The following is a 26,035-nucleotide window of genomic DNA, read 5'->3' as shown; positions in this document are numbered from 1 at the left end:
TGAAATAATTTAAGAAAAGGTATATTTAATGCTATGAAATGTTTACTCAGAAAAACTTGAACCTTTGGAAAATATAACTTAAGACACAAGCTTTGCTATTTTCTGTAGAGCTTTTCTTTATTTATGTACCTTACTTACAGATTTTACTTTAAAACAGATAAATATAATAGATTACTAAGGATAAAGCAACAAAAAGGGACCACTGATGCTAAATCCAATAAACTTTCTAATAAAGTGTGTATATAAGTGAGTATATAACTTATACAGACTATAAGTTAAATATTTTCTAACACGATATATTAAAAAGAAAACAGAAAAGAACAGAAATTTATTTTACCCAAACTCAGAGAAAGTTCCTGAAATCTTACTTTAGCTGGAACAGAGAGCAATCCCTTTACCTTAAACATAACTGCTTTAAAATTGCTTCTGCCCCATCCTTCCTTGCCTGTGTTCCCATCTGAACGTGCAGTTATGGGTATTAGTTCTTAATGAACTTTGGAGTGCTCTTACTGTGTTCAATATAACCATTCACACAAATAACAGCAACATATGGCAAACCCACCCTGTTATCATATAACTGAGAACCATACACGATGTAGAGAAAGATGTAAGTACAATTACATGCATAGCTTCATACATGCATATTATTTGCAGAAATATACATTTATATTCATTTGATTATTACTGTGATAGGAGGCAGATGCACATACAAACTATATTCACCTTAAGAGCCAACAAGTATTTTACTTGAAAAAGACGTATGAGGGCCAGCAGGCGGCCTAGTGGTTGGTACTGGACTCCCACATGGCCAACCATGGTTTAAGTCCTGGATCTGGTGGCTTGAAAATCATGCTGGGCATGTGTGCGTGCATGCCAAAAATCCCAGAAGGAGAAATGAAAGAGGATTGTGGCAAGGTCATCTCCCCCGGGGGTGATGTGATTTCTCACTTTCCCTTTGTCTCTGTTTCTCATGTGTTCTATGACAAAAACCTAAAAAATAAGAAAAAGTATGTATGTACATACTTGGTTAGCCACAGTGGCACAGTGGTACTATAATACTCCGTGGTGCTAAGGCCAGTAGGAAGGCCCCAGGTTCACATCCTGAGGCTGCCCTTGGTTGAGTGCACACGCTCTTCACCAGGCTCAAGTATCTATCCCTGTAATATCTGTGCCCCCATCCCTACCACCGCTATCCTCTATATCCTTACATCTACCCTCATGGAATAAATTAATGAATAAAGAAGTAAAATAAAAAACTTTTTAAAAATATGGAAGGTAAGACTAGCTGCTAAGAGTTTAAATTCCAGTATGAAAGTAACAGCTTTAGAAAATAAATTAGCCTAAAAAGATCAATGTTGTCATTGAAATAATTTATCACCATAATAGGAATTAAGAAAATATCTGAAAGAGGGTCTCTTCAGTTATTAACTCAGAACTGTGAAAAAAAATCAAAGATACAGTAGCTATGGGCCCCACAGTCCAAAAGGAAGGAATTACTGAGCCAGTTGGTTTGCTACGTCTTCCTAAAACTACTACATTTCTTCGAAGTAAGTAAATTGAACTTAAGAGCTACAAGTGGCAAGCTCTCATACGCAATATCCTGACAGACTTCCAGGATATTTATTAACATCTGCTCCCTTGAGTAAGTAACAGATCAGAAGGACGCTGATATGAGCATAAAGTAATAAAAGGAAAGGTCAGGAGGCACACTCTAAAGAATGTAACCCAGTAAGCGAAACGGAACGAAGGTGTACTAACAAACTGAAGTTCTCTACAGACTCTTGAGGCTTAAAAGCTATTTTTAAAAAGCACATACACACTGAAATCTCTTATGAAAAGAAAAAACAAGACTACTTTCTTACAGCATTTAAAAGGCTTTTTATTATCATTTAGCTCTGAAAAAAGTTTTTAAATTTGCAAAAATAAAAAAAGAATTCTTCCAATTTGAATATTCTGTGCAGTACCCCATTTTCTCCTAATTTTCCCTTAAGCTAGAAGACCGGGTAACGTTAGTGCAGTGCAGTGTCCACTGTAGGTTCCGTGCCATTTTCCTTATCCTGCTTTTCTTCCTCAGGTGGTAAATCCAGCTCAATTCTGCTACATTCCTCCTCACTAGAATCACTTTCTGATCCACCTTCAAGCCTGGCGGACTGCTTGTCATGGGAAGGATTTTCACAGGCTTTGTCTGTGGGAACAGCTCCTTTTCGTTGGGGTAAAATAGTAAAAAATGCTTCTTGCCAGTCTCTTGTTTCCAGGTATCCCAGAATAATCTCAAACACTGTAATGAAGACAAACTCCGTACATTTCTTAGCCACCTTCACTGCACTGTGTAGACACCATCTTACAATACGCCGCCTTTGTGTTAAGAGTGCGCTTTTGTCCTAATAACTACCCTGTTCTGCCCTCTTCGGTCTCCTACTCGCTGTCAGGGCATCCTTCATTCAAAACAACAGAGGACCTTTTTAATTTCCTTCCTATTCTCTTTTTATCCCTTTCAGTTCTTTATTGTTTATGTGCTGACATACAACCAGAGGAAAAAAAGGTTGGCATTCACCTGCATTCCTTCTACATGTCCTATAAGAGCCACTCATGGAGGAGTTTCTTACCTTTTTTCCCTACATTAGGAGAAAGAATGGCAATTGTCTCCAAAGTACTCTTCCTCCAACACATTGCTGAAGGACCTAATTTGGATTACTTTGTAGAAAAGCAATTTCTACTATATATCAGCTTTTAGAAGTTGTTCACTCCTTGAATCAATAATTCAATTTCATTTCTAAAACTCCCTAGGGTCTGCTATATTGAAAATATTCAGTACATAAAAAGGCTTCAATAAGTAATAATTATATACTGATTAAAACTCTCTCCTTAAAAATCTTTAAAAAAGCAAAACTCCAAGCAGACTTAGTCCATGGTTGTTTAGTACAATGTTGTTTATGAGAGTAAATAAATAAATAAATGATAAGCAATTCAACAATAGGAAAATACTTAAACTATTGGATATTCAGATGACAGACAATTACATAGCCATTATCATTCAATAACATGAAAAAATAAATGATAAACTGGGGGTAGCTAGCCCAAATTTCAGATCCTACATAAAAGAATAAAAATCCAATTGAAGAACTGGAAGAAAACATACCAAAAAGTTAACACAAGTGTCTCTGCATAGTGAGATTACAGAGATTATAGCTTTTCTTTCTACGTTTGCATATTTGTAATCTTTGCATTATTTCTATTATTTAAACAGACTATAATGATTACTTTTTAAAGTTGTACCCAGCAAATTGTAGTATTTTCTACTCGTCCCAATCTTAAAATGTAGAATTATTTTTTTACAGTGCTCACTCAGGCATACCTTCTATTTCACCCCTTTAGAACTTACCATGATTAACTGCCAAAACTTTGCGACTGTTCATCTTCACGAAGTTTCCAAGGGGGAGCTGTGCATGATCAATTCCATGATCTGACGCTTGCTTATGTGTGAGTCCCTAAAACAGAGACACTATGACTTGGACTACAGTAGTAAATTATTTTAAAGTCTGTAATGGTAAAAACAATTGTTAAAAAAAAAAGACATTAGTGGGCCAGCCAGGAGCATGGTGATTGGGTCAGCTGAATCCCACATGGCTGACTGCATGGCTTGAGTCTTGGCTATAAAGTGGCATGGAAAACATGCCACGTGTGTGTGTGTGTGTGTGTGCGTGTGCGTGTGCATGTCTAAAATCCTGAGAGAAGAATGGAGGAGAAGGGATTGTGGTATGCCTGTCCCCTCCGTGGGTGATTTCTCACTTTCTCCCTCTGTCTGTCTCTCTTTGGCAAGTGCACATGCCCCTATAGCAAATTAAACACACACACACACGAACTTGTTTTTAAAAATGACATTAGTTCAGACAGTTATTTCTGAAGAGAGTTGAGAAGTGTGTAACTGCTAATGTGAAAACATGTTCTTGGCATTAAGTGTGGTCAGAAGGTTCAGGGCATCGTTTTAACCTCCACAATTTACAATGAGGAAGCCAAATGTACTGCGTGTCCTGCCCAGTTACAAAGCTCCTTAATGGCAGAACCTTAAGAAGAACCTGACTCACTTGCCTGTTGATTCAAATAGCTTGTCACCACTCCACATCACCTTCCTCTCAGTTTAAAATACTCAGACTGACTTCTTAGAGAAGCACTATCACTATTTCTGAGAATATAAAAAACATAAGGAAAGCTAAGTTTCAATTATAGAACACTAAGAGCTACAGTGACAAAGGCAATTTAAACGAAACCTGACTTAAAAAAATAAAAAAAAACTATTATAAATTTAATTTTCCCTTTTTGTCAATTAAAAAATGTTGAATATGAAATTAATTTCCTCTCAAAATAAAACTTCTTGAAGCCTATGTTTAGCCAGGACTAAAATGGCCAAAAAAACAGAGTACAGTAGAGGGGCCGGCAGGTGGCATGAAAGTTAAAGCAGCTGGATCTACCTAGCTGACTTTGCAGTTCGAGTCCCAAACCTGGCAGCTTGAGAAATCACACCAGGGATGTGCGTGCATGTGTGTGTGTGTGTGTGTGTGTGTGTGTGTGTATGTCCAAAATCCTGGGAGGAGGATGGAGAAGGGACTTCAGGCTAATACTCTGAGGGTTGATTTCTCAATTTCCCTCTTTCTTTCTCCTTGTCTCTGTCTCCAACAAGCATATGTACCCTAGAGCAAAAACAAAGACAAAAACACAAAACAGAGTACAGAAGAACTAAATTTCTTACCTATTCTTAGTTTACATATTTGGGAATAAATAATAAAAAATGGATTGGAGTGGTGCTTTTGAAAATTGTTTTAGTTAAGGAAAAACATACAACATGAGAAGAAAATATGGTTCTATAAAAAAAATAGAATTTTTCCACTAAGGGAAAAGTAAAAAGGCTAAAAGATCATTCTGATAATTTGCTCTGATGCTCTAGAGGTGCACTGTTCAATTGCTTGGTAGCCACGTCTGACCACTTACATTTAAATTACAACCCTTAAAAACCTAGTTCCCTAGTTACACCGTGCATGTGTGACGTGCTCAGGGGTCCCGTGGCTTCCTGCTGGACAGGCAGCTGGGGCCATCTACCCACAGCAGTGTAGGCAGCTCTGCCACTGGAGGCCGCTTGACACCAGCGAGGAAGATGTGTGTGTTACTCTGTTGACAACGCGTTTCCTCAGGTACTTGGTAAACTTGCTTTTTCCTTAGCTAGGTTGAATTTAGCATTTGTAAAGTAACTAGAAAAGTGCGAAACATGTTTTCTTTAGAAAGTGCACTTCTGTAATTCTGCATCTGAGCAAGAGGATGGGGCCCTACGAGAAGAGAGAAAAGTACAAATATGAGAGAATAACATCTTGTGAAAGTAACACCACAGCTGGTATAAACCGTTGAGGCCCAGCCACCCAGTAGCAGCCATGGCTCTCACACAGCATGGCGCCCAGCAGGTGGGCACTGGAGCAGTTTGCCTGGTCAAAGATACCTTCTTTGCCACTGACTACCATCAACTTTAGGCTTAACTTCTCTGTGCCTCGTCTGAACATTTCCTAAGTCCTGTAAAATGTAGATAATAACAGTGCTGACCTTACTGGTGTGTAGTGAGGATTAAGCAAACTGGTATATACGAAATCCTTGCTTAACTCGCAAGGTGGAAATCCGTCAGGCACTCAACGGCAGCTATCACTGTTATTTTTCTATTGGGAAACTCTGACATTCTGATTTTAGGTACAAACGAAACCAGAAACAAATTCTTAATAGTACCTTATGATGGTTGTGATCTACTAATCCTCCAATTACATAAGCCTTTGATTCATCTAATTCCTTCAGTACATTAGGTGAATCTGATGTCAGATAAATCAGGTCTTCTTTTTTCATGAGTTCACTGTAGTGTTCTGGTTTGATATAGATGTCCTTTAAGACATAAAGGGAAAGATGTTACTGTTTAATAAGATTTTGTGAAAGCTGGCTAAAAATGATCATGTTCTTTTCTTAAAACAAACCTAGTTAAAAACATCTGAAACAAAGTTTGAAAGAAAATTGTTGTAATGTTATTACTTACAACTTATTACTAATTCCTTACCACCTTGCACCTTGATTATTTAAGTAGCCTCCTAATTTAATTTTCTGGCCTCAGACCCCTTTAGTCTACGTCCACACAATGATAGGCTCATTCTCTAAAAACAACAGTGTTCAATATCCTAGCTTTTTCTGTAGGATAAAACCCAAACTCCTTTACTTAGTAACTCTTTACTGAACATGGAACTAACCTACCTTTGCAAGTTTATCTCTGTTCCAACAAACAAATGCATTTTATTTATTTATTGAAGGTTTTTTGCCCTTTTTTTAAAACGTATTTCCAAATTGTAGTGAATTCAGTATTACGGATAATGTATAGTTTGCAGGGAGAAATTATATGGAGACCTTTAAACATTTTTTTTTTTTTTTTAAATCATGTCTTAAAGGCCCTTAGGTGGTGTGATAGTTGGGGCCCTGGACTCCCACATGGCTGACCACAATTTGAGTCCTGGACCTGCAGCTTGCTTTCTCACTTACCCTCTCTTTCTCTCTCTGATGAGTGTATGTGCCTTACAGTCAATTAAATTAATAATAATAGGGGCCAGCAGATGGTGTGGTGGTTAAGGCCGCTGGACTCCCACCTGGCTGATCGTGGTTTGAATTCCAGATCTGGCAGCTTGCTTTCTCACTTTCCCGCTCATTCTCACTCTGTCCCTCTCTGGTCAAATTTAAAAATAAATAAGTAAATAAAGTTAAATAAAATAATCCTTTAAAAATAATATTAGTAATATTTAATTAAATAAATAATTCTTTTAAAAAGGGTTTTTAAAGTTAGCAATAAAATAGCAGGTAAGAGTTAATGAGAGCAAGTACAAGCCAATAGACATCCCACTCTCTTCTCTAGTATCTCCCATTTGTCACCTTAGGCTATGTTCAGTGACACACAGGGTTTGGAGATTACTGTATTTAGCAGCATCATACAGAATTTAGATAAAAAATGTACATCTTTAGAAACATAAAAATACTTGGAACTGTGTGAGTGCTGATCTGTTTTCATTACCTTCCAGTTGATCCATCCTTTGTCATTTTCATCCATATTTTTTTTCAGCTGGCCTCCATGGCTTGTCAAGTAAAACTGGCAAAAGATTGGTAGGTACAGAGAGAGAAATATTTTATTTCCCTCATAAGCTCATCTGATCATCATGAAGCACACAATACACTTACTGATCAAAACTTAATTTGTGACATGCTTTGAGCACACAATAAATGTATGTTAGAAATGGCACATTTCAAACACTGGTCAGTAGATGGAAAGACCCTATTCTTCGCATCCATCTACTCTCATAAATCACTCTCTCAACCTGACCTAAGAACTACCTTGTGAAATTATTAGTGGCTCAAAAGGAAACTAAATACTATCAATCAAGTAGGACAACAAGTACCACAGCTCACATCAGGCAGGGGTGGCCACCTCCTCCCCACCCAACTCCCAGCACTGGAAAAGACTGAGAGCTGAGAAACTGGTACGAAAGTATGAATATGTCCTAAAGTGAAGCCATCCAAGTAAAAAGCAGTGAACAGGACAGTGTGTGTAAGACTGACGCTGACTACAAAGAGTGGGTCTTAGAACGACAAGTGAAAAGATGTTTAAAATAATGAATTTCTGTAGAAAAAGAAAACATTTTTCAAATAGGCGTTAATAAGATTAAGACTGTAAGACTTGCAAAGACAAATGAAACTATCAACATCTTTTGCCATGGAATATGACGGGAAACCAGTCAGTTTTAAATCCTTCCGCCTACCTGCACAGGGTGCAGTGCTCGTCTGTTTTCTGCGTAACAGCGTTGAATCTGCTTATGAAGTTTTTTAATGTCCTACGGAACAGTGCAGTTTTTAGAGCAGACTTATCAAAATCACCTATGACCATGTCATAATCTTAACGGAATAATAACATAAGCAGAAGAGATGACTACATAAGTACAATTTTCTTCTTAAATACAAAACCGTTCTAAATATTTTCATTTGGCTTCGTTTTTTTTTAAAGAGTTATTTCTGCCTTAGGGTGTATGTGCTTTGTGTGTGTGTGTGTGGAGGGGGGGTTAGGACAGACACAATGAGAGGGGAAATGAGAAATCACCCCCGGGATGGGGGAGAGGACCACGCCACAATCCCTTCTCCATTCTCCTCCATACACACACACACCCAGCATGATTTTGAATCCACTGGGTCCAGGATTTGAATCATGGTCAGCTACTTGGGAGTCTAGTGATGTAACTACACCATCTGCTGGACCCTTATTTGACTTCTTTATATACTAATAAAATTACTGTAAGTAAAGTTAATATTCTATAAGTGACTCATTATTCATATTCTATATCTATTTAAAAAGCTAGTTTATGAAAACATTGACTCTCCTTGAGACACCAATGACAAAATTCCCTTTGAGCCATATTATCACTATTTTAATGCCTTACCCATGGCATTGCTAAAACTCTGTGTGTCTTTGTCATTAATATGCAGTTACTGAATTTTGTCATCTAATTATGGAGTGTGTATTTCTCTGTCCCTTGTTTATATATGTGTGTGTGTGTGTGTGTGTGACACATATACACACACATATACATACATACATATACATATACATAAAAGTAACTTAAACTAATTTGTTATCTAATTTGATTTAGGAGGTAGAAATTTTGAAAACTTAGACTTGGGAACCAGCAGTTAGCGTAATGGCTATGTCGCTGGACTCCCATGTAGTCGACCGCAGTTTGCGTCCCAGACCTGGTGGCTTAAAACTCACGCCGGGCGCGTGTGCGTGCGTGCCCAAGATCCCGAGAGGAGAATGGAGAAGGGATTGTGGCGTGACCATCCCCCCTGGGGGGTGATTTCTTGCTTTTTGTCTCTCTGTCTCTGTCTGTCTGGCGAGCACATGCGCCCTATAGCGAAAACCTCTCAAAAAAAAAAAAAAAACTTAGACTTAAGACACATTTTAATCTAAATGTTGATCACAGGAAACAAGAATGATTTAGCCTACTTCACCTACAGGATTTTTCTGACAATGATTCATGATACCTTTAATACCATCAAGTCATCAAAACTACAGTCGATGATTAGGCGGAGTGTGCTGGGAACAACATGTCTTCGAATACGTTTTCTGTCATTTCCATCAGAGTTTGGCTCCAGTTGACACTGTCGCTCTAATTTCTTTCTCTTGCGCTTTTCCTTCCGTTTTTGTCTAAAATTAGTTAATTAAAATATTTTTTATTTGCAAATTCAGATATTCACCAGATTCTTCTAAATAAACAAGGAACCAATTACTTTTTTTAAAGCGTTAGAATGGACCATATGAAACTGCAACTTTTGTGGATCAAAAATGGTTAAGTATTAGGAATTTCATCTAAAAAACTTTGGATAGGAAGGAAACAAGATGGCAAAAGCACTCTAAAGTTTTTTATATTATAACTTTATCATCTCAATTGTTTCATTTATTATTGGTACCACACTAACCCAAAGAAAGTCTTACAGAGAATTTGAGTTATGATAAATTTTACTTTTATCACATTCCCTACATGATTTTCAAGCAACATTTATATAATACAGAAAAAAAGCAAAAATAAAATTTTTCATGAAAAAAATTCAGTTTTTCTCTAATCTACATCAATTATAGTTTATTTTCTCTCAGTACATGTTGTCATTATACAGCAGCTTCAGCCTAACTGTTCTACTAAAACCTGCAAGGTTTCGTCTAGCAAGATCAATGTGAGGCTAAAACTTGATCTTTCTGCATTGGTTATTTTTATCCCATATGTAGGGCATGGTTACTAATTATATCCCTTATCTAAGTCAGTTGTTTCAGAAATTGTGCTGTTACTGAATAAGAAAAACTACTAAATGCAAGTATGTCAATACTGCTAAAAAAAAATGAATTAACTCAAAGCGCATACAGTTTTAACAGCCAATTGATGGTGTTAGCTAAGAAAACACATAACCACCATTTTTTAGTTTCTTTCTTTCATGAGATAGAAAGAAAGAGGGAGAGAAAGAAAGAGAGACACACATAGGGCAGGGGCTTGTCACACGTGATCCCCCCACTACCTCCCAGCCAGCCAGGATCATGACAGCATGTGTGCAGCTGGTGTGTTTGTGGTATACCCAGGATGTAAACCCTGATCACCATGTGGTTCCGGCATTACAGAGCATGCCATGCCACTGTGTGACCATTGCTGGGCCCGCAGCCCCCATTTTAATGAACCCAATCACTTTTCACGTGCCACAGGGCTGTGTGAGATCCAGCGGTCTGCATTCGTGAACAGACACAACAGACACATTTTGAGGCCCATACTTGCGGAGTTCTCGTTGTTCTTCCCATTGTTTCTGTCTCATAAGCTTCTTCATTTGTCGTTTAGAGACTGCCTCAGACCCTTCACCTAATCTTGGCTTCTCGCTTTCCTCTGGATCTTCACTTACATCTTGCTTTCTTTCACCATTAGAAGTATCAATAAATACTGGCAATGTTTCAGATGACATTATTTGGTATCTCTGAAAAATTGAACAGTAAACTTTTGACATGAGCAAGTAATTTAGGAAAACACAAAAAAATGTAAAAAAAGTTAAACTGAACAAAAACATAAATAACCAATAGATGTAGTTAAAGTTAAATCATACCAGTAACATATTTAGGCAATTAAATGTCAACTTGGGCAAATACCAATTAATATAAATTAAATATCATTCACTAGCAATATTGCAGAAATATGAAGAAATGGGGTGTTTTCACGCCAGCAGGTGGCATGGTGGTTAAGACGCTAGATCTCATATGGCTGACTCCACAGTTTGAATCCCAGACCCAAGAGCTTAAAAAACATGCCAAGTACGTGTGTGTGCATGCCCAAAATCCTGAGGGGAGAATGGAGGAAGGTACTGCAGTGTGGCCATCTCACTCGGAAAGCAATTTCTCATCTTTCCTCCCTCTCTGTCTGGCAAGAGCACACTAGGGGTGTTTTCATATACTACTAGTGGTCATGATATAATTTTTTTCAGAAAGCAAGACAAGCTACATATTTCAAGAGCTTTAAAATAATGATATTTCTGACCCAGTCATTTATTTCCTTAGGATAAATATCTCTGAGTCAGAAATGCACATAAAAATATCCACGAGTGTACATACACTGTTATTATTCAACAGTGAAATGTTAGAAACTACTTGAATGTCAGCAAAAGGAGACTAAAACAATCATCGTTCATCTATAACATAGGCCAGGAATACCAAGCAGATGTAAAGATCATGTTTTCAAAATTATTTAGTGGTAAGAGAAAAAGTGGTAAGAGTAGTAGCTGTAATAACCACTACTTGATCAGAATCTGAACCACCCATATAAGACCTACTGTGTAAAGAGCAGGTCAAGGGTGGGAGCAACCACAAAACCAGCAGGAGATAGACAGAGGTGCTTAGCAGAAGGGAGGTGATCATTTCACTCGAGACGCATCTGCAAAGTAGAGTTATAAAAAGACAGAAATGATTTTTAAAAACAACAAAATCAATAAGGAAATAAATTCATTCTATACAAATTGGATTAGTGTAATCAGAAAATAACTTTAAATTAAGTCTGGAATATTTCAGAGAGATCATTAAGGAGTAAGAAACAGAAAGACAGAACAGGAAATTGTGACACAACAGCAGGCATTTGAAACAAGCAAAACAGGGGCAGCAGGTGGCGTGGTGTTTAAGGCGCTGGACTCCTACATGGCTTACTACAGTCTGAGTCCCAGACCTTGCCGCTTGCTTTCTCACTTTCTCTCTCTCTGGTAAGTGCACAAGCCCTATTGCAAAGTTAATAATAAATAAAATTAGTCGTTTAAAAAATATGTTGAAAGACATTAGACATGTTTTGAAAACAACAACAAACAAGAAAAAGAGGCCAGCCTGTGGTGTGGTGGTTAAAATGGATAGATCCCACATGGCAGACTGCGCAGTTCAAGACCTGGACTTGGCAGCTTGAGACACACACTGGGCACATATGTGTGAGTGCCCAGAGTCCTGAAAGGACAAAGAAACAGAAGGAAGGGATTGCAACATGACTGTTCCCATGGGGAGTGCTTTCTTACTTTCCCTGTCTCTCCTCTTTCTCATTCTCCAACCAGTGCACATTACCTCTGGTAAAAATTAAAAACAAACAAACAAAAGCAAAAACAAAAAAAATAAGAAAACAAGAATCTAGAGCTAGCAGGTGGCGTGGTGATTAAGGGCACTGTATTCCCACATGGTCAACCACAGTTCGAGTCCTGGACCTGGCAGCTTGTTTTCTTGCTTTCTTTCTCTCTCTGTCCCTCTAAATTAATTAATTAATAAAGGTAAATAAAATAATTCTTTCCCCAAAAATAAAACAAGAATCCATGAAAAAGAGCCAATCTGAAAACCAGGAAATGAAGACATAAAAATTTCAAAGCAGGGTGGCAGGTGGCATGGCGGTTAAAGTGCCGGCCTCCCATGTGGCCAACTCTGGTTCTAGTCCCGGACCTGGCAGCTTGCTTTCTCACTTTCTCTCTCTGTCTTGGTCTCTCTCTGGTCAAATTAAAAAACAGTAATAAATAAAATAAAACAATTCTTTAAAAAAATTTAATAGCTGAGACAAATTCCAGATTACCTGAAGTCCAAGAGGTAATTGATTAGAAAACACCCTTACAATCTGACTGAAAATATAGACAGAGAAACAGAACCAAAAAATAATATTAAGGAGCAGTCAAACTTGGATAACAAAATGAGAGAGATTTAGGCAAAAAGGTCATTGGAAGTGAATGTAAGACTTAACATATTCTTCAAGTTTTCTCTTTTTAACCTAGACAATAAGGTAAGTATTCGACCTAAGAAACTGGAGGCAGGGGAAACTCAGGAAGATTAGAAGAAAGAATATTTTAAAATACTGTGATCCCTGGGATCACTTTTAATTTACTTTCTTTCCATACACAGTGCATTAAATAAAATTCAGCAATGCACGTATCCAAATATTATAGAGTAGAGAAAACCTAAGTCCCACTAAATTAAACATGCAAACTTAAACATAAATAAAATTTACAAGAAACAAACTACTCTCTTCATGAAACAATATTCCAAAAGAGCACATTTCTGTTTATCAATGGCATCATTTTGGGTAAGTGTTTTATTTAGTTTGAGTGTTATTAGTTATGTAATATGAAAATTTAAAAAGCTAAGTAAAATATACTTTATAGCTTATGTACACCAGGGGGAGCATTTGCCTTTCCTAAGTCTCAAATTAAATTTAATGAGGCCTATCACAGTATAGTAATCTTTTTAAACAGCCTATCAAACGCAAGGTCACAAGCTAGTCAGCCTCATCACTTTTTTTTTTTTTTTTTTTGCTATCCTCAATTAGGAAAATGGACTGTACTAAGAAAAATTTTTTAAGTTCCAAATAAGCTGGATACAATGAGACATGAATAAGTGCGACAAAAATGATGCTAGCTTGGTATCATAAATCATTGTTTACAGTACATATACAAAGATACCTACCAGCATCCACTGTCTGTGCTATACAGTAAGAACTTCACTATGTATTGGTTTGTTCAAATTCTGTTAAGCAGAATATGGCATTTTACTAGGAATACTTGCTTTCTTACAGGCCACAATTTATAAACTCTTCTATGATGAGTTTTGTGTTCCTCACATGCAGAGACACTAACAGTATGTTTCCTTTTTTTTTTTAAGAATTATTTTATTATTAACTTATTTTAATTTGACCAGAGAGGGACAGAGTGAGAGAGCGAGAGAGAGGGAAGAAAAGTGAGAAAGCAAGCCGCCAAGTCCAGGACTCAAACTGTGGTCAGCCATGTGGTAGTCCAGCACCCTTAACTACCATGACACCTGCCGGCCCCACACAGTACGTTTCATTCATTCAACCAAATCCAAAAATTATTAAAGAATGATATTTTATTGTAATTAAATATGTGTGTGGAATTTTAACTAGGTATAAAATTAAAAATTGGAGATATTCATTCAGATACAGGCCACAGTGGGCTTATAAAAACTAAGGACTGGATAAAGATGACTAGGGCAATTTGCTGTGAATGTGATGAATGATAATAAGTATCTCAATCTTCCTTGTATTTCCATTTCTTGTTAACTTATGACAGAGCCTCCCTCCCAGAAAAATCCAAATGAATGTTGGAATAACTGCAGAATGGAATGAACGACCTGACAGTGAGAGCCAAAGAATAGTGCTAGTTAAATGTGTGGTACCGAAAGTTCTTTGTTTGGCTGTCAAATCCGAGGGCTGAGGGTTGGGATGAAGAGGAGACCCGAGTGGGGCGGGGAAGGGGCGGCTTGTTACTGTTTTAGATGAGAAAGCAATGGGTTGCGATCTTCTTTATATCTCTAAGAAAATTCCTGATTTTTAAAGACTTAAAAGTATTTCAGTGAAATCAAGTACGCCTCGATCTTCTTAAAGTCGTCCTCAGCTCTTCAGCTGGAGGCAAACGGCACCCGCGCAGTCGGGCTCGCCGCGTTTCCTTGGGCCCAGCCACAGCAGCCCTCGGACGAACGAGGTAATGCAGACGTAAGCAGGTAAAGCAACCCGCTAACGGCAGGTGGCCACGAAGTGCAGAATCATTCACTCCTTTCCCGCCCCTTCCGGGTCACATTCCGCTCTCCCTTCATCCTGGGCGAACTCACACTCCACAGAGTAGAGACTGGATCCCGACCCCCAGAAACAAAAGCCAACGGAGGGCGCCCCACTGGGGAATGCAGAGCCCAGGCCACACACCCTTCCAAGTCACCCGCCAGCTTACGCACTGCAGGGGCGGGACCACACCACAGTCGGCGAATCAGGAGCCGCTACGCGCTGGGGGCGGGCCTCCGCGACGCCATTTCCTCCGGAAACGGGAACGCTGCAGTCACTTCCGGAGCCCTACGCCATTTGTCCCGGAAGCCCGTGCTGCCGGTCGGGGGCGGCCTGGCATACACTGCTTTGGCGCCCATAGGTTCCCCAGGGGCAGGCGGAGGCCAGTTTCCGTACCAGGAGACTTACCCGAGCTGAGGAGCTGATGGGGAACGCGAGAGCTCGCTCAGAACGCCCGTATGGACGGTCTCGGTACTGCTACGGGTCTTCCTCCTGAAACTTCAACTCCCAGAGTCAGGGGCGGGAGTTCCACGGGCGAGGCTACAGTGGTTACGCCTTACGTCATCGGGGTGCGCCGACGCCGGATCCGCAGTGGGAGAAAGAGGAGGCGTTTCTATGGGGCGGGGTCTGGAATTAGGGTTTTGGAAGTAGGAGGTAGTTACAATGATACTTGTTTTTTTCCCTTCAAGAAGTAATTGTGTACCTATGAGCCTGTAATCACTCACATATAAGTGCGGGAGAGGAGGGATTGAGAGCTCTTAAAAATGCGGAACAGACGAAAGGTTCTCGGGTGTTGAAGGTAAAGCATCTGTAAAGGTTCTCCGGTGTAGGTGAAGCATCTGTTACCTAAATTATTTCTAATGTATAAAGAAAAAGGTTACCAGTATCGTCAGACGTTACGTAACAGGTAGAAGATTTAAAAAGTGAATCAAATTCACAGTAAAATGTGAGTTAAGGATTTATAAACTCATTTTATGACTTAAGTGAAACAGCATAAGCTTTATTCCTCATTCATTCCTTGAGCTGTTTTTCCTGTGCTATCTTGCAAAACGTCAGGTGGCATTTCATTGTTTACCATACTTGGTCTTATATCATCTTTTTGCTATATATAGACTAAGTCAACTGAGGGAGAAATGAAACATAATCCTGAAGATTATCATTTTCTATTTCGCCTTAGTATTTGGTCCTACTTCTAATAGGTGATTATTGACAGTTCTGAAGATAAGAAAGAGATTTGGGGACCAGCATTTATCATAATGGCTATGTCGCTGAACTCCCATGTAGTCGACTGCAGTTCGAGACCTGGACCCGTTGGCTTAAACTCACACCGGCACATGCGTGCCCGAGATCCTAAGAGGAGAATGGAGGAGAAGGGATTACCGCGTGGCCATCCCCCCTAGGGGGTGATTTCTCGCTTTCTGTCTCTCTGTCTGTCTCTGCCTTTCTGGTGAGCACACGCACCCTGTAGCAAAAAAAAACTCTCAAAAAAAAAAAAAAAAGAATGAGATTTGAATATAAATAGAAGACTGCCTACTCAATATGGAAAGAATTATAAGGCAAATTAGTATTGATGCTGGACGACTTTTAAATCTATTTAAAGGCTTCCGTGAGTAGAACATTAAATTCAGAATTTGAGGTTGTCTAAAAGAATTGCAATTTCTCTAGTAATAGTAACTATGTAATGGTAACTAAACTGTAGCTTTAAACCTACACATTTTACTTGGAAAATGGTGTCAACTGTTACACTGTTCTGTGCCTCTCACTGATTGTTCTTCATCTCATATCTAAAAGTTCTTTGTTAAGAGAACATTGGCAATGAAGTCTGGATCCACTTCTGATTTGTTAGTAGGGCATCTTTTTTCAGCTGCCTCCATATCAGGGCAAAGAGTAGCTGAGGGAGGATTAGTAATTGGATATGTAGCTCTTCACATGTAGGTCATTAAATTCAGGCTGGCATAGTAATGTGCCAGATCTTTGAACAGCTGTTCAGTTGCTCCTATGGGATAGTTTTATAAATAATTACACATTTTTTTCCCCAGAGTTAATACCTGGCATTCTTAGATATTTCAAACTAAAGTTTTTCAGTTACTAAAAAAAAATCTTCATGTTTTTATAATGGCGTCAATAGATTTTCTTTTGACAGAGACATTTAACTTTGTAGCAATGTACAGAAATTTAAAGTAATTCTAGTATTGGTCGAGAGTAAGTGCCTAAAGAGTCCCATCAGGACTGGCCCTATAGTGCAGTGACTAAGCACTGTGTAGAGGGGATCTTAAATGGCTAAGGGTGATTCAAATCCTAGCCCCAGCAGCTTGTAAAACGTGTGCAAGCCCAGCCTGATGGGATGGAGAAATGGAGGAAATACAGTATGTCCAGGCCTTTTGGGGGGTGCTTTGTTTCTCTCTTGCCTCCCCACCCTCTTCATGCATGTGCACACACCCTGTAGCAAAAAACAAAAAAACAGTCCATTTAATCAAAGACAAAACATATAGACAGTGTTAAGAAGGTAAAATCATATGAAGCAATGTTTTCATTGATGGGTAAAAATTTGTATTTATTTAGCACACTTGTTGAGTTCTGTCCTTTTTGTCTTAGTTTTGGTGATACAAACATGACCAAATCATGATCACTGTCCTTAAGGAATCTGTAGTCTAGTAGGAGAGCCAGCAGTAAATAAACTTACAACATATAATTTATTTGAGGTGCCTGTACATTGAAAGAAGCAACCAAATGTTCCTTGAGGCAGAGGACAGTTTCAGAGATGGAATAGTTTTGCTCCATTTTGGAAAATAGCTAGTTTTCTAGATGTCAGGAAGAGAGGAGTTTAAGATACTTGGAACAGAGAAAGACCTAAGCAAGTCAAAGTTTTACACATGACTGAAAAGCTGTGAATATGAAGAGGAAGAAGAGAAAAAAGAATAACCCTAAGGGTTTTTCTAATTTGAACTGTAGAAATGTAATTCTATGAACTGGGTCATTTAGAGAATACTGGAGGAAAATTAAGTTTTAAAAAAATAGTATGGATTCAGGGGAGACTGCAGGACATCTAGGTAGAAATAGGTTTAAAAATCATCAGCACATTCTTATAATTACAGCCACTAGACGAGGTTGAAATCAGACTAGTCCCTGGGTTACAAAGCTAACGTCTTTGGGGTCTAGGAGGTAACAAATAAGAAAAAAAGTCACAAACCTCATTCCCTCATCAATCAGGGTACAAGTTCCAAGTAGGAGTGATGGCCTAGTGACATGACATCTCGATTTTTTAAGAGCTGGCAGAACTCTGAATTTGTATGTGAGATCTTCTTTTTATGTGTCAGCAACTTACTGTGTTTGTTTTTTAAATACTGTGTGAGCTAGACAGCCCATGACTATGAACCCATCCAGACAATTGGCAGGCAGTTTGTTAAGTTATGCTGTAGACTGCAGAGTGAGAAGGGAGCTACAAGTATAACCAGAACTTTAGGACTTGAAAACAGCAATGAATATAGTTAAGAGCTCCTCCATAAGCCTGACCTGAAAATACTGGGCAATCATTCCAAACATCATCATTTTAAGCCTAGTTCTAATTTTAAGTGTGAATATACTCTTCAGCAGGTTGAGAGTGGGGAGGTGTAGAAATAGAGTGATGCTTCTGAGTACTTTAATTAGACTAAGAAAGCCAAAAAAGAAAATTTTAAATATGGCAAAGGGTATCTAAAGGAAGAATCAATCTCTCATCTGTAATCACTTTAACATGAATTTTGATTGACTTCAATGATACAGGAAAAAAACTTAGGAGACCAGTTGGTAGTGCAACAATAGTGCGAAGCTCTGTAAGGCTGACCCACAAGAAAAGATTCTGGGTTTGTGTCTGAAGACCTCCCTGAATTCCAAGAGTATGATCAAAGTTTGTCTGATATTGGGGATGAATTATGATGAGAGGACCCTATTGGAGGTCTCTGTCTATCTCTCAGAAGGAAGAAAGAAACTTTTTAAAACTTTAAAATGTGTTTTGAAATATCTTATTCTCTCAAGTAATCTATGAATATTGAAGACACAAGGAAAATGATTAGGAGGCAGCATTGTCTGTGAAACTTCTGGAATCTCAGAAGCACAAGAGGAGCATCTAGGATAGCCAAAGAGCAATAATAACACACCCAGATCATAGCTGTAACAACTAGGTGAAAACACACACACACACCTCTACAAACCTCAAAATATGGACCCATGGAAACAAAGCAATGGCATCTGTAGGAGGAAGTGGTGGGAAGACGATGAACATCTGAAGGCCCTGAGAATGGAGGGTCCTGAGACTACCAACAAGTGTTCACTGGAAAGCCGGGAAGACCAAGATGACAGCAGCAGCAAAACTGGCAGGGAGCTCAGCAAACTCCTGAGTTCAGGATGTTTCTAAAGAAGTGAGCAGGGAGGTCTGAATGCCCTGGGAGGGTGGGAGGCCTATGAGTTCTAAAAACCAACAAACTGGAGTCTCATTATTGGGCAGAGCCCACTAAGGAGAAACCGGAAGTAGAATCCAAATTGCACAGAAAAAGGACAATAAAGACAAAGGGAAAAGTAGGTTTGGATAAAAGTGGAAAGAGAAGATGGACCTCAGGAAATAAAAAAATTCATGTATGTTATTTTATAAAAGCACTGGAAAAGGAATCTCTAGAACTAGGTGGCTAGAAAAGCTATTCTACTTATTTTTCTCAAAAGTACAGAATAACCTATTTAGCAGAAAAAATACGCTACAGAAAAGGATTACGATTGAATTCCATTTACATTTGCTATAATAAAAATACATTAAAATATAATTAAAAATGTGAAGCAGAAAAAGGTGAAAACTATAACCTGATATTTCAAAATGAGCATTTAAAAAATTATATAAAAAATAAAAATCTCAAATTATTTAAGAAAAGATTATTTGAAGTGGGACAATAGAACTCAGAAAAGAGAAATATGAAAAAGTACACATATATATTCAACAGACTGGAAATCCTAGCCAGTGTAGTAAGATTTTAAAAAGGAAATAAAGGAAAGGAAGAATAAAACTCTTCACAGTTGATATTGTCATGTAGAAAATCCCATGAAAAACTACCAAGAAATTCCTTGTTAAACTAATAAGCAGTTATAATGAGGTCACAGGATACCAGGTTAACATACAAAAGCCAATTGCTTTTCTGTAACTGAACTTAAAATGTAAAACAATAGTACCAAAAAGTGAAATAAGTGTAAACCTAACAGTTTATACAGAGTCACTATGAGGAAGGCTGCTGATGGGAAAAACAATGTTAAGAAAATATAAATAGATGGAAAGACATTATATATTCATGAATTGGAAGACCTAACATTGTAGGAATGAGCACCCCTAGGGTCCAAATCTTGGTTCCTGATATACTTTAATGAAAGGAAGCAGGGATGCTTGGAGAAATGACTGATTCTAGGATTGGGGTAAAAATACACAAGATAAACTGGGAGTATCTTGTACTGCTGGAAATAAGGAGATGCTAAAAAATAATAACCAAACTACTTATGGGTTATATCAAAAGAGCACAGAAGGGAACCAGCAGTTAGCGTAATGGCTATGTCGCTGGACTCCCACATAGTCGACCGCGGTTCGTGTCCTGGACCCGGTGGCTTAAAACTCACGCCGGGCGCGTGTGCGTGCGTACCCAAGATCCTGAGAGGAGAATGGAGGAGAAGGGATTGCGGCGTGACCATCCCCCCTGGGGGGTGATTTCTCGCTTTCTGTCTCTATGTGTCTCTCTGTCTGTCTGGCGAGCGCACGCGCCCTACAGTGAAAATCTCTCCAAAAAAAAAAAAAAGAGCACAGAAGCCAAATGAAAGAATTCCCAATGGCCAAAGATGGAACAATTGTTGCAACAAATGAAAGTAGCATTAGATTATAACCCAAAGAATAAATATACTTAAGTCTATATTGATAAAATGGAGGAAATAAATGGTAAAGAAAAGACAAGTCTCTTAAACAGAGTAATTCTGAATAATATATGCAGATACTCTATTCTTAAATAAAAGGAACATAACTCTTTACTCCGTAAGTGTAGGCTGCATGTAGCACTTGGTTCCAAAGACTACAGTGTGGGAAAGGAGGATGAAAAATAGAATAGCTTTAGTGTGGGTAAACTTGACAGCCCTTGAGTTAATTACCTGCTCAGGCAGGTGTTTTATCATGCACATGATAATATGTACATCTGTATGTTGTGATGAAAATGGTGCTTTATAGTCTTCCTCCTTCAAGCTTAAAATTCCAGTTACATCATGAGAAAAATTCCAATAGAAAACCATCTTACAAGATAGTTGACTAGTTCCTCAAAGTAGTTACAGCCAAGACTACTGAGTGTAATGCTATTTCCTGATAAGATCATGGAAAGAAAAAATATATTAGATAAAAACAAAGTAAAGGTAGGGGCCAGTAGGTGGCATAGTTGTTGGGGTGCTAGACTCCCACGTGGCTGATCGCGGTTTGAGTCCCAAACCTGGTGGCTTGCTTTCTCTCTTTCTCTCTCCTTCACTCTGGTCAAATGGAAAATAATAAATAAATAAAATAAATAACTCTTTAAAAGAAGTAAGCTATGTATAGATATTAATAATAACATCAATAGTAGTTTATTAATACTAAGAACTCTACCACACTAATGTAAGATAATAGGGAACCTAGAGCAGCGTATATGGGAAATCTTTGTACTACCTTAACAATTTTTCTGTATGTCCAACACTGTTATAAACAATAAAATTCTTTTTGTAAAGTAACATATATATTATAGAATATTAGAAAATATAAATAAGGGCAAAAAATACAAGTATGAATAAACCATACCTCTCAGATAAAAATTACTAATACTTTTGGTGAATATTCTTCTAATCCTTTTTCTGTGCATATAAATAGGCTTCTTATTTAAATATATCTGCTGTTTAGTATATCAGACTATTTCTGTATCTGCTATTTAGTAAACTCCTTTTACTTACCACAGTATGGTAAATATGTGTATAAACATACTTGTATAATATTATTTTAAATGGCTTTGGAATCCTACTGAATTGATATACCATAATTTATTATGCTAATTCTTTTTTAAAAAATTCAATGGATTGCTCTTTCAGCTGATCATTTCTCTTTATTTACTGTTTGTGTTCACTTCCATAACATGAGAAGTTACTAAGAATCAAAGCATTCATACACAAGCACAATATACAATCCACAACAGATGTGCAGTGTTTAGGTATGAAACAAAGGGGAGTGCTCGTTCACACTTACAGTAGCTTAAGATCTGTTCAGTCTGGTTGTCCTCATGTACGTTCTAAAGATGAGGGAAAGTGACTTTGGTTATCAAGACTATCGGAGCCATATTAGATACTGGAACTGAACCTAAGCATCAATGTGTGATTGTGTGAACAAAATACTTCAGGGGAGAGTATTTTTAAAAAGGTTTCTGTGTTGAGGCTGTCATAAAAAATTTATTTTCCAGAGTCAAGCACACCTGAGGTTCTAACTATCTAAAAATAGTGACTGATGACAGAAAGTGTTCCAGATGTGGCTATTCTGATCCATAGTTTTGTTGTTGTTGTTGTTGTTAATTATTTAAATAAAGAATATAAAAGTTTCTGTGAACTTTATGCAAGTTAGCTTCCATTCTTCACTTCCCAAATACTTGATTTACAGTTTTGTCTCCTTCACACATTTACCTTTTTAATTTCAAAATTTGTAAGTCTACCTTCAGAACAGATGTTTTTTTTAAATGTAAGAACTACTTAACATATGCAGGAATAAGAAGCAGTATTTCAAAGTTAGTTGAGATCAATGTAATTCTACTCTTTTAAAATAGTTTATCTTAAAAAAATATAGTTTAAATTAATCTGGTACTCTTGTCCAGTAAATCAGGTGATGGAAAATGCCTGCCATATGACTTTATAAGGTTAAGCCGTGTTCACCCATTATGCTTGGATTTGGGGGTAAATTTCAATCCATCATTGCTCTGGCACATCCCAATTACATAAAAGATCAAATGCCACGTCAAACCCAAAGCCTCAAAGGAAAAGAGTTCAGTTCTCCAGAAAATAGTGATAGCTTTAAACATGAAATTTTATCTAGAGTATTTTGGCATTAAATTAGTACTGCTGAAATTATTGAGGATTTACAGTAGCACCTGGAAGTTCCTTTTAATGTACATATAAAAGGAATCATGGAAACTTTTCATATTACCTAGCTGTTTTATGGCTTTACGGATTTAATGAACCAAATGAAAACTGAATTTCCATTCTATACCCCATTCTTTATCTCTAGATAGGATAAAAGCTATTCTTATTTTCAGGGTAGAATTTTACATGCCCATATTTCTTCTTATTATTTTTGAAATTTGACTAGAGAGAGACAGAGAAAGAGAGAGAGGGAGAGAAAGTGAGAAAGCAAGCCCTCAGGTACAGGACTTGAACCATGGTCAGCCATGTGGGAGTCCAGTGCCTTAACCATCATGCCACCTGCTGGCCCCAATGTCCATATTTCTTAAGTCACATACAAGGAAATCATGTCTTAACTAATTTCGAGTGCTGTCTCTTCATCTTGTACCTGAAACACCAGCTGGTTTGATATTGGCATCAATCATCTGGTCAAATCTTGCACATGTTCTTCAACCAATCAAATTTGGGGTTAGAAACATTTTCTGTGTCTATAAAATAAGGTGTGGAATTAGTAGATTTGATGAAGACCTTTTTTTCCCCCTTGCCAACTGGACTTCTAGATGCCATTTAGATTGGGTTTAGAAGAAGGGGGAGTGTAGATATCTCTTGGCCTGAGTCTTTTTTAACAGTAGAAATGTAGAAGAGAAAGCGAGATCACAAGGAGACTGGCTGTTGATTGCAGGGCACTGGTGGTGGTATTAGCTGGATTGGGGGCAGCTGAGGTATTCTAGGAGGAGTTACTTGAAAGGGTTACAACAGTTGTTTGACTTGAATAAATCTGCGTGGCTATGAGCAGTGCCAGCAGCAGCAGCCCCAGCCTGAGCTGGGCCACCATCGCTCTGCCTACGTCTGCTCCATTGGTGTGTGACCCATCTCGCTGGATGCTGGGTGCTTTGAGAACAGCTGGCTCTGGGATAGGCATAGGCGAGGTCTTATTGATCTAATTCTTGCCATTGAACAAACATGGTATCCAAATTTTCACAATATAACAGAGAAGGTCCTTCCTGTGGCATAATTTTTAAATATTATTTTTGTGTATCAAACAAGTTTAACCCCCTTAGATATGTTAAGGTTTAAAGAGTGAATCAGTATGTCATCATACTTTATTTGCTCTTTCTTCTCGTCCTCCCTCCCTTCCTTCTTTCCCTCCTTCCTTCCTTCCTTCTTTCTTTCTCTTTATGCCAGCGAGTGCATGCACATAAGAGAAAGAGAGAGAAAAAAATACCATCCACAGGGCTGGGTCATACTGCAACCCTCTTTCCTGTAATTCTTCATCTCGTCAGGAGTGGAGTGTTTTTTAAGCCACTGGAGCAAAGACTCAAATCTTAGTCAGACATGTGCAATCTGGTCTCTGTGGAGTGTTTAACCACCGCACTGCTGGGGCCATCCTCTTTATTCCTCCCTGCTCTCAGATTCCATCTGAGGTTACTTTTTTTCTGATTGGAATAGATAAGATGTTTTTCAGAGAAGTCATTTAGTTGCACATTCTCAGTTTTAATTTTTCTGTAAATGTATTTATTTCAACCTTATACTTAAAAGACAATTACAGAGTGTAGAATACCAAATTGATAATCATTTTCTCTCAGCCCATTGAAGACATCATGTTAATGCCTCTAACTTCCATTGTTGCTGTTAAAAATTAGCCATTGTCTGTTTCTCTTACTTCCTTGAAGTAATCTGTCTTCTATCTAGCTTCTTTAAAAATTATATAAACTTTTTTTCTTTTTTGAGAGATTTTTGCTATAGAGTGTGAACTCAGCCGAGAGATAGAAAGTGAGAAATCACCCACTGGGGGAGACGGTCATGCTGCAGTTCCTTCTCCTCCATTCTCCTCTTGGGATTTTGGGCACACATGCACACATGCCTGGCATGAGTTTTAAGCCACCAGGTTTGAGACTTGAACCACAGTCGACTACATGGGGGTCTAGCAATGTAACCATTGTACCATCTGCTGGTCTCAGTATTAAACCTTACTTTTCTACTTGACATTCTGCAGGTTCACTATGACATTTCTATATGTGGGTTTCTTTTTAATTTTCCTGCTTGAGATTTATTGAGCCTTGAATCTGTGGTAGTGTCTGTGGTAGAAAAATGGCTCCCAAAAGCTTTCTAAGTCTTAATCCCCAGAATTTCTGAGTATCTATGTTAGGGTTGTATATGATACCAAGGTTGCTAATCAGTTGGCCTCAACATAGATTGCTCTGGATTTTACAGGTGAACCTAATAGAATTACAAGGATCTGTAAAGCAGAATGGAGAAACAGAAAAGATAATCGGAGTGATGCAATTTGAGAAGGACTCAGCCTACTGTTGCTGGTTTTGGAGATGAAGGAGGAAAGAGCCATGAGCCAAGGAGTCAATGCAGCCTCTAGACGCTGGAAAAAGGAAGGAGTAGATTCCCAGAGCCTCCAGAAAGGAATATGGCCTTGCGGACACCTTCATCTCAGTGAGAGCTATGTGAGATTTCTGACTTTCAGAATTGTAAAGCAATAAATTAGTTTCTTTTTTTAGTTGCATGTACTCACCAGAAAAAGTGAAAGCACCCCCAGTGGAGTGTGGTAATGCTTCCTCCCCTTTCCTCCATTTCTCCATTCTGTCAAGATTTGGGGCACACATGGACATGTGCCCAGTATGCTTTTCAAGCCTCTAGAGCCAGAATTCAAACTATGGTTAGCTTCCAGAGCCAGAATTCAAACTAAGGTTAGAATCCTTAATTGCTGTACTATGGGGCCAGCCTAAAGTTGCTATTTTAAACTATTAATTTTGTGGTAATATATGTTGGCAGTTAGAGAGAGCTAATAAAGTACCTTTCAGGCTGATTCAACCAACTGGGGATCAAAAATAGTACATTGTTGCTGACATATATGTACTATGTAGCTAAGCACATGATGGGATGATTGCCTCTGTACTGAATATGTACAAACTTTTTCCTTGTAATTACTCCCTAAACAATACAGGAAAGAGATGAATTATATAGCATTTGTGTTAGGTATTATAAGTAATCTAGAGATGAGTTAATAAAGAGGAGAATACAGGAGAATGAACATGGGTTATATGCAAATACTGTGCCATTTTATACAGGGGACTTGAGAATCTGCAGACTTTAGGATCCTTGGGGATCCTGTCGGTAATCACCCAGAGATACTAAAGGATGATTATATTGGTTTGCTGCTGCTTCTCACAAGTGGTCTGAGGTGATCTGTAAAA

At 38.2% G+C, this 26,035-nt stretch overlaps 1 protein-coding gene and 1 pseudogene across 6 annotated transcripts; both read right to left on the bottom strand.

The window, feature by feature from the left end:
- Nucleotides 1–1,858: 1,858 nt before the first annotated feature.
- On the bottom strand, nucleotides 1,859–15,452 carry TRMT10A (tRNA methyltransferase 10A). 6 transcript variants are annotated; one of them, XM_006152161.3, is made up of 8 exons: nucleotides 15,063–15,452; nucleotides 10,364–10,560; nucleotides 9,094–9,256; nucleotides 7,821–7,892; nucleotides 7,079–7,153; nucleotides 5,764–5,913; nucleotides 3,383–3,488; nucleotides 1,859–2,278 (listed from the first exon to the last, which is right to left on the bottom strand). In XM_006152161.3, the coding sequence occupies exons 2-8, from the start codon at nucleotides 10,546–10,548 to the stop codon at nucleotides 2,010–2,012; spliced, it is 1,020 nt and encodes a 339-aa protein (XP_006152223.1). In that variant the 5' UTR covers nucleotides 10,549–10,560; nucleotides 15,063–15,452; the 3' UTR covers nucleotides 1,859–2,009. The 6 variants fall into 6 exon arrangements, with proteins under 6 accessions (XP_006152223.1, XP_006152228.1, XP_006152225.1 ...); XM_006152166.3 differs by lacking the exon at nucleotides 15,063–15,452 and adding an exon at nucleotides 14,828–15,056; XM_006152163.3 differs by lacking the exon at nucleotides 15,063–15,452 and adding an exon at nucleotides 14,799–14,826.
- Nucleotides 15,453–23,451: 7,999 nt separating this feature from the next.
- Nucleotides 23,452–23,751, bottom strand: LOC102493252 (signal transducer CD24-like; annotated as a pseudogene).
- Between the last annotated feature and the right edge of the window lie 2,284 nt (nucleotides 23,752–26,035).

The sequence above is a fragment of the Tupaia chinensis genome, unplaced genomic scaffold, assembly GCF_000334495.1.
Source record: "Tupaia chinensis unplaced genomic scaffold, TupChi_1.0 Scaffold000340_1, whole genome shotgun sequence".
Taxonomy (NCBI): domain Eukaryota; kingdom Metazoa; phylum Chordata; class Mammalia; order Scandentia; family Tupaiidae; genus Tupaia; species Tupaia belangeri.
This window is presented reverse-complemented; position numbering and strand designations above follow the sequence as displayed.